The sequence below is a fragment of the Cicer arietinum genome, chromosome 6 (assembly GCF_000331145.2).
Source record: "Cicer arietinum cultivar CDC Frontier isolate Library 1 chromosome 6, Cicar.CDCFrontier_v2.0, whole genome shotgun sequence".
NCBI classification, from domain to species: Eukaryota; Viridiplantae; Streptophyta; class Magnoliopsida; order Fabales; family Fabaceae; genus Cicer; species Cicer arietinum.
The window spans coordinates 53,710,581-53,728,451 of NC_021165.2; the positions used below are offsets into that span (position 1 = coordinate 53,710,581).

The 17,871-nt window shown below is 35.8% G+C and overlaps 1 protein-coding gene across 1 annotated transcript in view; it reads left to right on the forward strand.

Annotated features, from left to right (window-relative positions):
• LOC101497375 (uncharacterized) overlaps positions 1–15,394 on the forward strand; it is a 22,705-nt gene extending 7,311 nt beyond the window's left edge. The window contains exons 6-16 of the mRNA XM_012719553.3: positions 5,575–5,647; positions 6,107–6,168; positions 6,810–6,878; positions 7,481–7,586; positions 8,517–8,581; positions 8,779–8,879; positions 9,501–9,596; positions 14,148–14,215; positions 14,357–14,402; positions 14,859–14,940; positions 15,055–15,394. Of these exons, the coding sequence (XP_012575007.1) occupies positions 5,575–5,647; positions 6,107–6,168; positions 6,810–6,878; positions 7,481–7,586; positions 8,517–8,581; positions 8,779–8,879; positions 9,501–9,596; positions 14,148–14,215; positions 14,357–14,402; positions 14,859–14,939 (767 nt within the window). The 3' untranslated portion in view covers position 14,940; positions 15,055–15,394. The remainder of the gene's footprint in view (positions 1–5,574; positions 5,648–6,106; positions 6,169–6,809; positions 6,879–7,480; positions 7,587–8,516; positions 8,582–8,778; positions 8,880–9,500; positions 9,597–14,147; positions 14,216–14,356; positions 14,403–14,858; positions 14,941–15,054) is intronic.
• The last annotated feature ends 2,477 nt before the right edge of the window (positions 15,395–17,871 follow it).

A 17,871-nucleotide genomic window follows, 5' to 3' on the forward strand; every position in this document is an offset into this window, starting at 1 on the left:
TTTCCTTAAGGGCTCAACAAAAATCTGTTTATGAGAGAGAATTAATGGCTTTGGTCCAAGCCATACAAAAATGGAGACATTATCTGATGGGGAGGCATTTTATTATCAAAACAGATTAGAAAAGTTTGAAGTTTTTAACAGAACAAAGGTTATTTTCTGATGAACAATTCAAATGGGCTGTGAAGTTAGTGGGATTGGATTTTGAAATCGAATACAAACCAGGGACTGAAAATTTTGTGGCTGATGCTCTTTCTAGGAGAATGATGTATGCTGCCATTTCTATATTGACAGTGGCAGAATCTGAATCCTGGATTCAAGAATTGCAGCAAGATCCAAAGTGGTTAAAAGTCATACAAGATTTAATCATTGCTCCTACCACACACCCAGATTTCCATTTGAAGAAGGGCATTTTGTACTATAAGGACAGATTGGTGGTATCTAAATTGTCAAACAGAATTCCTGTTATTATGGCTGAATGCCATGAGACACCTATGGGAGGCCATTCAGGACATTTCAGAACTTACAAGAAGATTGCTAGTTTCTTATTTTGGGAAGGTATGGAGGCAGGCATCAAGGATTTTGTTGAGAGATGTGAAGTGTGTCAGAAAAATAAGTACTCTACATTAGCCCCTGCTGGTTTGTTGCAACCTCTACCAATACCGACACAAGTTTGGATGGATATTTCAATGGATTTTATAGGAGGCCTTCCTAAAATTAAAGGTAAGGATACCATATTTGTAGTCATTGATAGACTAACAAAATATGCACATTTCCTTACACTAGGACATCCTTATTCAGCTAAAGATGTAGCTATTGTTTTTTTGAAAGAAGTGGTTAGGTTACATGGGTTCCCAACTACTATAGTTCCTGACAGGGATCCTTTATTTCTCAACCAGTTTTGGAAAGAATTGTTTAAAATGGCTGGTACCCAACTGAAGTTGAGCACTTCTTATCACCCACAGTCAGATGGCCAAACTGAAGTGGCTAATAGATGTGTGGAGACATACCTTAGATGCTTTGTAGGGCCTAAACCAAAGCAATGGTTAGATTGGATACATTAGGCAAAGTTTTGGTTCAATTCAAATTACAACAGTTCTGCGGGAATGACTCCTTTTAGAGCTTTGTATGGTAGGGATTCTCCTACACTGTTGAAAGCAGGTGTTGTTCCTTCTAAAGTGGAAGAAGTAAATCAGATGCTTCTCCATAGAGATGCCATAATAGAAGAATTGAAAGCCAACTTAACTAAAGCTCAAAATCAAATGAAACAACAGGCTGACAAGCATAGAAGGGCAGTAGAATTTCAAGTGGAGGATTGGGTTTATCTCAAACTACAACCATATAAATTGAAGTCTTTAGCTTCAAGACCTTATGCTAAGCTTGCTCCTAGATTTTATGGTCCATAACAGGTGGTCACAAGGGTGGGTACTGTCGCCTACAAGTTAGCTCTACCTGCCCATTCTAAAATTCACCTTGTTTTCCATGTGTCCTTATTAAAGAAGGCTCTGAAACCTCAGCAACAACCTCAACCTTTACCCCCTATGCTGAATGAAGAATTGGAGTTACAAGTACAACCAGAAGACATTACTGACAGCAGAGAAGTTAATCAAGGTCATGTTGAAGTCTTGGTAAAATGGAAGGATCTTCCTCTACATGAATGCACTTGGGAATTGGCTGCTACAATACAAGAAAACTTCCCAGATTTTCCACTTGAGGACAAGTTATTTCTTTTAGGGGAGGGTATTGATACGATTAGGCCAAAGCCTATTATTAAAAATGTATATAGAAGAGGGAATAGGAAGGGTTGGTTGAAACCTTCCTAATTGTAATTCTCTGACAGCTGTACAAAAACAGTTAGCAGTTAGGAATACTATAAATAGAATGTTAGTTCTAATGGAGAGTTAGTTAGAAATTGGGAAAGTTATCACTGGTTGTGGAACCAGAACAGGATCGCGGGATCCTCTGTAATTCCTTCATCCCTTCCATTCTATTCAATTCAATAAAGTTCCATACTAAAACCTAATCAGAATTACATTGATTCTGGGTTAGGGTATTGATTCTTGATTCATTCTTTCGTTTCTTTAATTCTGATTACCAGTGTTATCACTAGGTGTGTGAGGAGCAGAGTGGGATGCTATTTTGGCTTGACAATGCCATTATTTGCTCTTGTTTGCATGGGACGAGTATTCTAAGGAGGAACTCTGATGGGGACATAATTAATTGCAGGAGCTGCTGGCCTAAAAGCAGTATTGCGAGTAGAGCGTGGGGAAAAAAGAGAAGGGTTGGGAGAGAGAGTTACTGGTCTGGGTGCTGCAGAATTTGGACTTGAACCAAGGGTGGGAGTAGGCATGTGTGATGAAGAAGAAGATGAGGGTGAGCTTGGAGTTGCTGAATTACCAGAAGTGGGTGGATCTGTATTATTAATAATGTAGTTTGTAGCCATGTGATTTGGAGGCAGGGGTTGTGTAACTTGTAGAGGTAGTCATGATGATGATGAAGTGGATGGTGCTTGTGATGGAGTGGAGGGTTTGGAGAACAGTTTAGGGTAGGGAAACCTTGTTTCATTGAATAAAACATCTTTTGAGATATAGATTCTTCCATCAGAGACACTTATACCCTTGTATGATGAGGAGTATCCCATGAATACACACTTTTGGGATTTAAAGGCAAGTTTGTTGGAGTTGTATGGTCTTAGAAGTGGAAAACAAGCACATCCTAACACCTTTAGGTCCTTGTAGCTGGGATGGTTGCGATGTAGAAGGAAATGAGGAGACACATTGTTGAGAATAGGTGTTGGTAGACGATTGACAAGGAATGCAGCTGTAACAAATGTATGATCCTAGAATTTGAGGGGAATTTAAACTTGTGCCAATAGTCTGAGACTAGTGTCCACTAGGTGCCAATGCTTTCTCTCAACTAATCCATTCATATGATGAGTGTGTGGACAGGTGAAACGATACATAATACCTAAATTAGCAAGATATTTGGTGAATGGACGAAATTCACCCCCCGCCTCCATCACTTTGAATAGCTTTGATTTTACAGTTAAATTGCAATTCATGGATTTGAATTGCTTGAACTAAGTTAAAGTGTCAGATTTCCGTTTTATGGGATAAACCCAAACAAACCTAGAATAAGCATTAACACATGTGAGAAAATACTTATAGCCTCCATGGGATGTGACATGGGCATGACCCTAGAAGTCACACACCACCAGTTCAAAGGGATTATGGTATATGGTGGTAGAGTGAGGAGCAGGCAGACGGTGTGCCTTGCCTAGACAACAGGTTGAGCAAAAGTCAATGGAGGCTTTTGCTGGTGCAGGGATATTACACAGTTTTAATACTACCATTCACGATGAGGATGCCCTAAACGACCATGCCATAAAAGCAAAATTTGAAATGGAAGGAAAAAAAGAAGAGCGTAACTTGGAAACACTATTATTCATATCATTGGTAGTAACAAAAGCAGTAGGTACTATAGCGAAAGAATTATCACAGTAAACAACATTAGTTTCAAATTTATGAATATTCAAACTAGAATCTGACTAATGTATTTTCAAACTTGTAGAGGTTGTCTGCTCCAATATTTCTTTTACCAGAACTTTAGAAGAAGCCTGTGATTTCACAACACAAAAAGTGGGGTGAAATTCAAAGAAAACTCTATTATCTTGTGCGAACTTACTAACACTAATTAAATTTTTGGTAATAGATGGAACAAGTAAAAGTTTATTGAGTGTAAGAGTGGTGTTAGGATGAGTTGAGCAAGGAAAATGCATGCTGCTGGTTGAGTTGGTGGACAAACCTTAGCCATTTTCTATTAGCACGTGGTCTGATCCAAGTAAGGAAACTGCATCTCCTAAGTTGGAGGTATTAGGTGTGACATGATGTGAAACACCTGAGTCTGGATACCACCATTGGTTGTTGAAACTAGAATCAGCACCAGTGAGAAGAGCCTGAGGGTGAAAGAGACGTGGATTAGCAGGCCTAGGGCTGGAGTAACCAAATTGAGATTGAACAGGGGATTGTTGTTGCATCAGGAATGGGGTGGAGGGAGGTGCTCCCCAAGGAGAATAGGTAGATTGTTCAGTTCCTGAATGACAACAATAGCAAATGGAGGCATCGTGACCAGACTTGTGACACATTTGGCATTGTACATGACCACCGCGTCCTTGGCCAAAATGACCACCACCACGACCATTACAACCACTGCGAGAGCCATATCCTTGATAATCTGAATTATTCACATTCACATGACTCATACCAAATGAAAAAATAGGGTTCGGTTGTGACGAAGGATCATTTGTGGAGTTCACAGACGAGGCCGACGACTGTGCCTGAGCAAGATTGACGACAAAGGTTTTTGGATGCTTCTTGTTTGTCTCAAGGCGCATCTCATGCGCAAGCAGGAACGACTCGAGTTCGTCCAACGAGCACGGTCTTCTTTGCTCGTGACGGCAGCAACCACAGGATCGTAATCTTCAGGCAGGGATTCTAGGACGATTTCGATGAGGAATCGGATCTCCAATGGAAATTAAAGATTCATTGATGGTGCGAACACAAAGGATGAACTCATCATTTTACGATCTTCCTTGGTGAGACTGCATAACTCATATCTAAGTTGACACGCCTTGGTTGTGAATAACATGCGAAAGTGACGATGGATTTCTTCCCAAACTTGCCACGGATAGTGACAATCAACATGCTTCGTGAGGATCGAATCAGAAATCGTTGAAAGAATCCAGGTACAGACGAGCACATCTTGTTGCTCCCATTCCAGAAACAGAGGATTGAGACGGTTCGCGGTGCGATCAGTTTCAGTCAAGAATCGTAATGGAGTTAAAGGTTCGGTAATGAACTTCTGAAGCTTGTGGCTGCAAATTACTCCAGCAATTTGTTGTTTCCATTTCTTGAAGTTCTTCTCATCAAGCTTAACAGAAATGAGGTGTGAAAATTTGACATGCGAAGTAGGAAAATTGCCAGAGGCACCGAGGAAAAGCTCTAAGATGGCATGTTAAAGTCGTGCATTGAAGAAAGTAACAGTAAATGATATAAAGAATTGAGAGAAGTTGATGTTATTACAAAACTGAATTTATTAAAATTGAATTGTGATTACAATGGTGTGGTCTTCATTTATAAGACCACTATAACAAACTCTAACAGAATATTCTAGAGGTTTCAGTTAGTTAGAGGATAAGCTATTTTGCTTTTACAATGTGCTGTATATATTTTCTAATAGATAGAGTTAATGTACCCATTGGGTCATTGAAAATTATTTGACTATTCCATGAGTAACATTATTGTGCTTACCATTGGTATAGGAGAAAAAAGAAGTTGTAATCTGAGATGGTAATGTGATGCACCGGAAATGACTTTCTGACAGAGAGCTCTTCATAATAGTAAACCTGAACTGTAATATAAGAAAGTAACTTCAACTATATATTACATTTAATTTGAATCTGTTAATTTGGAAATGCTAATACTTTGTGCATGGATGTATTTTGGAAAATCAGTTAGTTATCTACATTATTAAGTGATGATGGTTTTATTGTTTTACTTTTTTCTTCTCTAAATGCAGATTTATTAAAAGGATCTTTCTATGCCAATCCCATACTTGATACGCCTACAACAGATAAATCTTTGATACAACGGTAAAGTGGATGAGAATACATGATTTGTTTTAAAAGTTTAGCTGTTTCTTGCTGTTGGTGTTTCTTTATCTTATGTGGATATTATGGAGCAATTCTTGCTATATCATAATTCTTTTAGATATATGACTTTCATGCAATATGTCAGATTTATACTGAGTTATCACCTCTGTTTATAAGTTCTTTTTTCTTATCACTTAAAACCAATGTGGATCCATACCTGTTAAAAATTGTTACTTTTTTTGTCATTTATATATGTTGGCAATGTTGCATATTTTTTTTTATCATTATTCATTTTGGCCCTGTTTGGAAAAAAGAACTTAATTAAGGACATAATATAAGTGCTTATGTATAAGTTATTTCTATAATAAAAGATAACCTAAAAACGGCTTATGGACATGTCATAAGTTGTGATCCAATATCTTGATCATATACAATTTCTTGGATTTTGTGTGCCTGTAGGTACCCATCATACTGTAGATCAAATATATGGCCTAGAAGCACATTACCAGAACTTGAATTGGGTATGCTATGAAGCCTTAATTGATTATGCATTTGCAGTGTTTCTTTTTCTGTTTTCTTTCCTTGTAGGTTGCAAGTTGTTTTTCATGCAGTGCTATGCCTGTGGACATACAGGCAGAAATCAAACCATACTATTTGCTTTTGACTTTTGTATACCTGTTGTCAGTATTTGTGGCTCTATACATATCAAGTATACAGCAGATTGGGAAAACCTTACTCAGCACTAACTTAAACGTTTGAAAAAATATTCCACCTTTGTAGAGTATACTTTCGTGAAAGATACAAAAAAATTATTAATAAAAATAATTCCAGTTAATAAGTGCTTTACTTATACCATTTCTAGTATCATTAATCAGTTCAAGTTGAGTAGTTGAATTGAATGTTCCTAACTTTAAGATGTTTTCTAGGAGTTAATTTTTTTTAAAAGTTGAGAAGAAACAATGCTTCAGCTCTGTCGTTTCCTTGATTTATGGATTTTGAGGTTAAATTTATAAGGTCAAGTGTGTGATGTTTATACAACTTCCAAATCATGATAAAATTAGATAATGGTAATAACTTGTCCCAGGTTATTTTATTTTTATGTTTTTCTAGATGGTAACATGATTGGTTACATGTATACTGTTCATTTCTTTCTGGCATGTAGCTTTCAAAGCACTTGGGAAGCTGATATTTGATGTTGGATTGATGGTGGCATACCACTGCGATCAATATGGTAAGATAACCATTGAGATTTGTTTGGCATTAGACAAAGGCAACTTAACTGTGGTGTCACTCTAGGTTTTTAATTTTATTTCATACATCCTGTAACTTGTTGGAAATGGACCAATTATTTTTCTCTAGAGACGGTGATTAGCTCTCCTATTTTATATTTTGAAATCTTATACATTTCTTTCCAAATTGATGTGGTGGATTAGGAAGCAGATTTTTGGGACAGTGATTATTCTATCTTGAGAAAAGAACATTTGATTTATTTCTTACCCCAAAATATCTCATGAAAAATAAAAAATGTCAATAGTTTACATTTAATTTAATAAGTCGCCTCAATGAATTTTTATTCCCTTTTTTACCCTTTCACAAGCTCAGTAAACTAGGAATCATCTTTCTGTCTTTTAAAGTTGGCAAAGTTTCAAAGTTTTTATGCCTTTATCAAGTTAAGGAAGGCCATAGGCACCTTATGTGACTGGTGGTGCACTAAATCTTGGGAATGATGGTAGTCGCCTCTCTCTGCCTTCTTGTGCACAACCAAGTTCCTTGACCTATTTTTTCCTCATTCCTATTGCTGTTCTGATCAATTGTTACATTCAAACTTGTCAGTATCCAAAGGAATGAAAGTTCATAAGGATGAAGGTCTGGAATCAATACTTAATCGCTCCCGCTGTCACAAAGGACGCTTGCTATATTATTTTCCTGCACAACAAGGGTAATTTTCCTTACAATGTCTCTTTGCTTATTAGAAGACTTTTCTATTGATATCTAATGTAATATAACTACCAAGCTTTTGTTTGTTGATTTACTAAAAATACTTAGCAGAGTCCATATGTGAACATTGTCCACCAAAATAATTGTTCACATTGCTGACAGGACTTTATTGGTGGAGTTTAATTTGATATGTATTTTTCTTTGACCTTTTCGAGGTATATTACATTATTACTAAGTCAAATTAATTGCAAAATTAGTTGCTAAAAATTTACCTCTAGTTTGTTGATAACTAGGAAAACCATCCCTGGATAATTGAGACTTGTAGTTTAAATACTTTGCATTTAAATATTCTAACATGAGTTTGTTAGTTTTGATTTCATTAATAAATCTTTTGTTCTAGTTTTTAAAAATGAAATTGGTAAACCTATGAATTTGATATTATATTTTTATGATTTCAAGTTAGCGTTTTCTTTGTCTGTGTATTCGGTGTCCTAGTGCAGGATTGAGCCTCTAAATTAACAGTCACACCCAACTTAAAAGACTTAAGCTTGTGCCAATTTGAGCTACAAACTTGGTTGCTACTTTGAACATTTTCTATTCACATAAGCTGTAAAAGATATCAAATACAAACTCTTTTGAAATACTGATATGATGGTGGCAGAAGAACAATTACATTTTGGATAGCAGGTTAAAAGGCAAAACATTATTTGCACAATTAAAATTGTTTAATTTCATTTCATCTATAACTTCACTTCTAGATTTGGTTAAAGTCGCGAATCATAAATATTTTCAGTTCATTTCAAATGCTGTTTAAGTTATATTGTAGATTTCAAGTTTAATATAATTATGCTTAAAAAAAGCAAACATTTCTAGTTTATCCTTTTATATATGAACCGCAGTATATTAATGAGTTACATATGACTTGTTACAGAATCCCAGGTGGCAACTCCATGTCTTCTTGGTGTGGATGGCATACAGACAATGGTTCACTGACAGGTTTTAAATATATGCTTATTTGTAAAAAATATGGGCTCTGCTTTCTTTGTATCTTCACTCTGTATAATGTTAACTTCTGTATACCTCTAGTCAAGTTGATTATAGAACCTCATGGATTTTAAAAACATCTGAGAGTTTAATTTATAGTTCTTCACATTGTATGACTTGTGTCATGTCGATTTTGATTCAATATGTAGGTCTGACCTGTGCTATATTTACAAGAGATGGTGTAGAAGTACCTTGCCCTGATAGTGCTGCTGGCCTATATATTCGAACAAGAAATGATCAAATTGTTAAGGTACACAATTTTCTTCTAGAATTGCAAGTAGTTAAAATATTTTCTTGGTTCATCTTTCTTTCAACTAGAAGAATCCTTCTCTCCCTTTCAACTGATCAATAATTGGCAGATTTCTAAAGTTGTTAAAACTGTTGGTAAAATGTCTCCATTTTTTTGATACTGTTGAAAAGTTTGGACAGTAAATTGTTTGTGAAGTGGTTATTGATGCAGTATATCTATCTGGTTTGGATGACGTATTTTAGATCTATCAAAGTATGCTATTTATTTTGGTCAATTGATATGTGAATTAAAATGACTGAGATGTCGTCACAAAACTTGTACTTATTGAACAAGTCTCCTATAAGTCAGTATTCATCTGGGACACATGATTCATCATGAAATTTTTGGATTGCATTTTAGCTCCTTCCGTTATGCTTTTGGACATGAACTGCTAGAAATAATGCTTGACCTTAAAAAATGAAAGCATTTCAGGGACTTGTTTCCTTTTTCGATAAAGTTGTAAAGATAGAATCTGAAAGCATTTAATGGACCTGATATGTTATTCCTGAATGGTGTGAATATGAAGCTTAGAATTTTTGTGAATTAGTACAATGCATTCACTCACTGCATTTTCTCTTGTAGGTTGTCTATGGAACAGATGATATAGCTTACCAAATTGGTGAAACTGCCGAAATACTTTCTGGAGGCATTCTTCGTGCAACACCACATTGTGTTCAGGTAATTTAAAAAACTCCAGAAGGGTTCATAATTATTTTCTGTCTATTCTGTGATAGACTTGTAGCATTTGTCCTTGTCATCCTGTTGAGTCCAGTTGTGATTATGTATTCCTTTCTCATCTTCTATTTTACATCATTGGTTTCTTGTACTCCACCATGCTTTTTATCGATGTCATAATTATTGTTGAAAATATATTTATATTTATTACATATCATGTAAATAGGGATAATATCTCTCATATTTATTTTTGTATTTATTGCCTTGAGCCTATATAAAACAGACTCCATTGTGTAGTTCAGACACACGGTTTCACCATATGTCTCTCTCATTTTCTCTTATTCAACATGGTATCTAGAGCCTATTAAGAGAGACAACCCTATACCGTGATTACCCCGGGACCCACTGTCCTTTGGTGAGATTTTTTTTCTTTTTTGGTAAACCGTGTCTCAATTCCGGTTTACCTTTTCTTTGTCGCTTTTCGTTCATTTTTTTTCCCCAGCAAATCAGTCCACTGTTCATCGCGCGACACTGTTCATTGTGCGACACTGTTCATCGCGCGGTACTGTTCATCAAAAAAAAAAAAAAAACCATATTCCGCCACTGTTTCGCTGCTGGTTTTTAGGTAACTACTTATTGATTATGGCTACTTATAAAGATTTTCTTCGGTGGAGAGAGTATTGTCAGAACTCGAGTTCCGCTGTTTCCGCCGCACAAAGTGGTAATTCACCTGTTTGCATCTCACCTTCTCATAGCCCATGGATTCTCGATTCTGGTGCATCTGATCACATTACTGGTAATAAGACTCTTTTCTCCTCTCTCACAACATCTGGTTATTTACCTAGGATAGTCTCAGCCAATGGTTCCCAAACACAGTCTCAAGGGATTGGCACTGTCCAAATCCTCCCTACTCTGTTAGTTAAATCTGTCCTTTATGTGCCTAGATGTCCATTTAATTTAATTTCTATCAGTCGATTGACTCGTTCTCATGACTGTGTTGTCACATTTACTAATTACAATGTTTACTTTGCAAGCCGAATATCAGGACGACAAATTGGTGTCGGATGTGAGTCTAATGGTCTTTATTATCTCTCAAACCCATCAACAGCGTGCCCTACCACATATTCTCCTCTTACTATACATGCTCAGTTAGGTCATCCGAGTCTTCCCAAACTTCAACAATTAGTACCTAATCTAACCAAAATATCTAGCTTAAATTGTGAGTCGTGTCAATTAGGGAAACACACTCGTAGTCATTTCACTGATCGAACTAATAAACGAGCTTCCTCCCCATTTGCTTTAGTTCACTCAGATGTTTGGGGTCCCTCTCGTACTATTTCCACACTTGAGTCTAGATATTTTGTTACCTTTATCGATGATTTTTCCCGTTGTACGTGGTTATTTTTAATGAAAAATAGGTCTGAATTATTTTCTATTTTTGAACAATTTTATAAGGAAATTAAAACTCAATTTGGTGTATCCATTCGCACTTTGCGCAGTGATAATGCCCGTGAATATTTGTCCCATCAATTTCAAAATTTTATGACCTCTAACGGCATTCTTCATCAAACATCTTGTGCTCATACACCTCAACAAAATGGGGTAGCCGAACGCAAAAATCGGCACCTTATTGAAACCACTCGTACTCTCCTTCTTCATGGTAATGTACCATCTCGCTTTTGGGGCGATGCTGTTCTAACGGCGTGCTATCTTATAAATCGCATGCCTTCGTCTGCTCTTGATAACAAAGTCCCTCACTCGATCCTCTTTCCTGGTACCCCTCTTCACTCACTTCCTCCTCGGGTCTTCGGATCTACATGTTTTGTCCACAATCTCACTCCTGGTCTTGACAAACTTTCAGCTCGATCATTAAAATGTGTCTTTCTGGGTTATCATCGGTCCCAAAAAGGTTATCGTTGTTATTCTCCTACTCTTCGACGATATCTCATATCGGCTGATGTCACATTTTTTGAGTCTGTTACATACTATGAGTCGCTTCCTGATCCTTTGTCTGCAACTATTCCTCTGGACCTACCAAAGTCTATTTCACCTTCTCTTTTACCATTAGAGCCTATTACGTATGCTCCACCTGAGACACCTCCTGTGGCCCCTCCCACTGTCCCACTTGAGACTCCTCTTGTTGATCCTCCAACTGTACAACCTCTTCAGACTTATCGTCTTCGTCAACCACCATCGGTTGTACATGTCCCTACACCTGTTCTCGATACCGAGGTCATTCCAGACGCTCCTTTTCCGCCACCTCCTTCTTTATCGGATCCGACCCTTGATATTCCTATTGCTATTCGTAAAGGTATACGTCCTACTCGTAACCCATCCCCTCATTACATTGGCTTGAGTTACCATCGTCTTTCTCCTTTGCATTATACTTGTTTGTCTTCCCTGTCTTCTGTTTCTATTCCTAAATCTCCAGGTGAAGCTTTATCTCACCCAGAGTGGAGACAAGCAATGATTGACGAGATGTGTGCACTTCAGAGTAGTGGTACATGGGAATTAGTTCCTTTACCGTCGGGAAAGTCTTTAGTAGAATGTCGTTGGCTTTATACGGTGAAAGTTGGTCCTGATGGTAAGATTGATCGTTTTAAAGCTCGTTTGGTAGCAAAAGGGTACACTCAAGTTCTTGGCCTCGATTACAGTGATACTTTCTCCCCTGTGGCTAAGATGGCCTCTGTTAGACTACTCCTCTCTATTGCAGCCATCAGACATTGGTCTCTACATCAACTTGACATTAAAAATATTTTTTTGCATGGTGACCTTGAAGAAGAAGTGTATATGGAGCAACCACCTGGGTTTGTTGCTCAGGGGGAGTCCTCTACCATGGTTTGTCGACTTCAGAGGTCTCTCTATGGTCTTAAACAGTCTCCTCGAGCTTGGTTTGGTAGATTTAGCACAGTAGTGCAACAATTTGGCATGATTCGAAGTGAAGCTGATCATTCTCTTTTTTATCGTCACTCAACCCAAGGGTGCATTTACTTGATTGTCTATGTAGATGATATTGTCATAACTGGTAGTGATCAACAGGGCATACTCCAATTGAAACAACATTTATCTCATCAGTTTCAAACTAAAGATCTTGGCAAGCTCCGCTACTTCTTGGGTATTGAGGTAGCCCAATCTAAGGACGGCTTAGTAATTTCACAAAGAAAATATGCTATGGATATTCTTGAAGAGACAGGTTTGTTGAATGCCAAACCGGTTGACACTCCTATGGATCCAAACGTCAAACTTCTACCTAATCATGGGGAGCCATTTTTATTTATGAAAATAGAGGACATACTCAGATAGTTGGTTATTCAGATGCCGATTGGGCAGGCTCACCCATTGATAGGCGAATCCACTTCTGGGTATTGTGTACTTGTTGGAGGAAACTTAATATCTTGGAAGAGTAAGAAACAAAGTGTAGTTGCAAGATCTAGCGCTGAAGCTGAATACAGGGCTATGGCATTAGTGATCTGTGAGCTCATTTGGTTGAAACAGTTACTCAAAGAGCTTCAATTTGAAGAGGCAACACAAATGACATTAATATGTGATAATCAAGCAGCATTGCATATTGCCTCTAATCCAGTTTTTCATGAGAGGACCAAGCATATTGAGATAGATTGTCACTTTGTAAGGGAGAAGATCGAATCAAGCGACATCACCACTAGTTTTGTTAATTCCAATGATCAATTGGCAGATGTATTCACTAAGTCTCTGAGAGGTCCTCGAATCAGTTATATATGTAACAAGCTTGGTGCATATGATTTATATGCTCCAGCTTGAGGGGAAGTGTTGAAAATATATTTATATTTATTACATATCATGTAAATAGAGATAATATCTCTCATATTTATTTTTGTAATTATTGCCTTGAGCCTATATAAAACAGACTCCGTTGTGTAGTTCAGACACACGGTTTCACCATATGTCTCTCTCATTTTCTCTTATTCAACAATTATATCTTAGTTTATTTCGTTCTTGTATTGCTAGTGTTCTTATTTAATAAAAGGAATGTTAACAACACACTATCTATTATTGATCTTTAACACACTCTATAATTGGTCATTTCTCTTAAAAGACAATTTTGTTGCTTTGTAAATATACCACTTTTGCAGAATCTGATGACTTCCTATAAAATGGAAAGAACGTGTCAAAGAATAGTTAAAATGCTTTATAAGATTAATTTCAGTATTAAAATATGAAATGTTATCCCTTTTCAAGTAAATAGATCGGGATACTGGTGGTTTTTGAATCATAGATGATGTGGGCCAAGTTTGCATAATTAAATACCTATATATTGTACATCTAGTACCCTTTTCAAAGTGTGCTTGCTTGGCTGTTGGTGGCGTTCCAAAGCATGTCTAATGCGAAAGGAAGCTATGGACTCAATGGATGAGACGTCAGCCCGAACACAATATTTGTCATTCAGATTATAGCATGACCTTGTTTTGATACTCCCAAATGAAATTTTCTTTAACTTTTCACTGTGTTTCTTTTTCTTGTTCAGTTTCTACGTGCATTTTTTGATATATAATACTAATGCTATGGTACTTTTAGGCTCCAAAAGGGGAGGAGTCTGCTAGTGTTGAACGCTCGACATTTGCATTATTCATGCAACCTGACTGGTATGTTCTATGAGAATGACTAGCTGTTATGTTGTTTAAATTTTGTTTGGAGTTGTCTTCAATAGTAGAATTACAAGTTAGCATGAGGTCCATGATGCATATGAGCTCAATCTATAATTGTGTCAATAATTTTGTTTTCAGGGATGAAAAACTCAATTTTCCTGAGGAAATTCACATTCATAAAGAGGTATATATATTCCTGAAATCTTTACCGTTCTTCGCAATCACATCCAGCCATTACAAAATATATGGATAAAAGATCTAAAAAAAGAGACTTCTCAATTTCCTGTGATTTTTTTATTGGGAAGAAATAATTATGGTTTTCATAGAAGTACATGTAAGACAATGAAGTTCTTTATACAGGGAATAATCTAGTTGGTGAGATGATAGCATTTCAATTTCCACTAAATATGTAGGTTTTCTGCATAACTTAAAAATTTAGTGGATGATGGTTCCGCCAAATGATTCTTAAACTAAATAACTAGAAATTCATATCAAATTTGAAATTCTAATATCCTTGAAGTTATCTTTCTAAATTACATATTTTTCACCTTTGCATATTATTAAATAGAATAGATAAGCCACATTTCTAGTCAAGAATGGGTTGAATTTTTCTTTTTATTCTTCTTTTCTTTTCCTCCAGATTATTCCATCAAATGCTTCCCTTACTTATGGAGAGTATTTAGAGGTGCTGCTTGACAAATACTACTACAAAAAACAGTAATGTATACATCTTAGCCACTGATGTTGTTTGTTAATAAATTTTTTTTTTTGACATTTGTTTGTGTTTTATATGTGTTACATTTTTCTCTGGTTCATTAACTTATGCTGATTTGCAGGGCCTAAGGTGATACTTGTACTTCTCACCCTAGAAGTAATTGGTTGGAGACTTAACCCATGTTAACTAACTGTTAATGCATGGAGTGAAATGAAGTTGTGCATAATGTCATGGCAATAGAAAAGAAAAATTCTTTTAACTTCCGTGAAATAGAAATAAAATAGGTAGGCACCAAAAGCCTGTTCAATTTCACTAGATGTTAAATTGTCAAGAGTTCTGATCTTACACTGAGTGAATACAAATTTAGACAAAGTTATTTAAAACTAACCATACATGGGTATGGTGGTAAATATTGAAATTTTTGGAGGTTAAACTCGTAATATAAATTTAATATAGTGCAACTCTTGCGTTTTGTTTGTGCACAGTTCGTAACAATTAAACCTTATACAATTGCTAATCTAAGTAATGGTGGCTAACCAAACCAAATGAGAAACTTTCTTTGCCTTATTCCCTTTACTAAGCAGTTGAAGGATAAAAAACTATCCACTACTTCGCTTCCCTCACGTCACCGGCTTTCAGTCAAGCTAAAAAAACACAACATTGTTGAAGAGTTTCCCGAATTACTCCTATTTGCCAAAGTTTCATTCTTGTAGCAACCCTCTCTTAATATCCACCCAAACACACTCACCTTTGACGGGACTGCAGTTTGCCATAACCATTTTACTGCACATAAAAATTTGTCTTCCACAACTTCTGTTACACATCCCTGCATCAAGAAATTATAATAAACTATTTACCGAAAAGCCACCAGTTTGATCCAACACTCATTTATAAGAATCTTTAACCCTAAAGGGACGTGCCTCATCATAATAACTTTCCAGCTCCACTTCTGGTAACTGTTGCACCACTCACAGAGGTGTGAGCCAACACAAGTAATGTTCAGTAATGACTCCAAAAAGTATATTAATTAGGCTAATTTGGAGATTAGTGTTAGGTTGTAATGAGTCAACATTAGTAATTTCTAGTAATAGCTGACACGTTAGTTTTTTCGTCCACTTGAGCATTAAAAATTATACAATGGACCAAATTCAAATTGACCCCAAATTACATAGACTAAGATCATTAATGACTCTTTCCTATTTTATTTCCAACTCACAAAGTAAATAACACGGAAAGGAGGATGGGAGACCTCTTTTCATTATTTTTTTAGCATTCTTATTCTTTTAAGAAATGCCGAAGTAGAATTCAATATCACAAGTAAGATGGGGCATTTGAATTGTGACCGTTTTTAAAATTCATTTGTACTTAGAAAATTAGTTCTCTAGTTTTTCATCTTGTAGTAAATACAAAACTTAAGAATATTCAATAGAGGTAGTATTGAAAGCAGATTATAAAGTGAGTGAGTGTGTATGTAGTGTTATAGTGATTAAGGAGTTAAGAGTAAGAAAATCACATACACAATTTATATTAGTTCATCCAACTTGGGTTATGTCTAATCCTCATCATTTTTTATATTTTCCACTATAATGTTTGAGACAACTTCTCAATCCCTTCAATTATACAAATCTCTCAATCGAACCTTTCTCTCGTATAATTTCTTAGTCTTAGCAAGATTACAATCCTTCTTCAGTGTCACTCTAGACTTAACAACAACAATGCTAGATCTGAATCTCTTTTAGAAGCCAAAAGATGACTTTTTAAAATTTACAAATAAGATATTGATTTTAATCAAGTTCTCATTACTTGACAGAGATGAAACTTGACTTTAAAAAGTTTACAAATAAGAAACTTATTTTTATACAAGATATATATATATATATATATAGAAACTCTTTGTTGCTGATATTGATTGTTGGTTTGTTATCTTAAGATCGACCCAAGATTTCATGCTCCCTTAAGAGCAAAATTGAATGAGATTTAATTTGTGGTTAACTATTCATCACAAAGGATGATTAATAATTGAACTCGAGGATGTTTGTTAGATTATTTAATGCTAACTATTTTTTTTTTTTGGTATATGATTATTTGTGATATTTTAGGGTTTAGGGTTTATGATTATTGTGATATTTTAAGTTTCTAATTATGTTGTGTTGGTTGATGGATATATTCGAATATTTGATAGCTATTGTTTTATCACCTAAGTGAGAAGATATGGTTGAGATAATGAACGAGTGTGCATACGTGAGGCGATATTTGTGAAATTGAGATGATTTGGCTTGAGAGCATGATAAGTTGTTGAGGTTTGTTAAAAATATTAAATGACAAGGTTGTACCAATAACTAATGTAGTTACGACCCTTAAGTTGTGTTACACCTATCTTTTAATGTAATTTTTTTATATATGGTATCCATATGAGTCCCACAAGATATATGTCTTTGTGCCATTATGGCTATATATAAATATTTTATTATGCTTTATAAGAATTAGATCGATTCAAATACAAATACCCCTTATTTATGTTTTGATATATTAAAGCTAGAGAAAAATTATCTGCTAACTAGTTATTTTAAGTGTGCTAATTGGTTAAGACATATCAACAATTTAAGTATCTGCTAATCTGACACAAGTAACATAAGCAGTCATCAGATAAGTCAAACGCCTGAAGGATAATCAAGTGATCAATCATCAAGATGCGTTCATCACTAAGGGTTGTTTCTCTCAACAAATATATTTTCAAGAGCTATAAAATGATCTTCAAACTAAAGAAGTTGACGAAGATTGCCAATGTTGTCGATGATGTCCAACTTTTGGCAATTTTGTTTAGGGTGGGAAGAATAAGTGAAAAAGATCTAAGACCTTGTTCATAACATACATATCATATATGACATGCTTGAAAGATCAATATAGATAAACAAAAAAGGCATGGTCATACATGAAA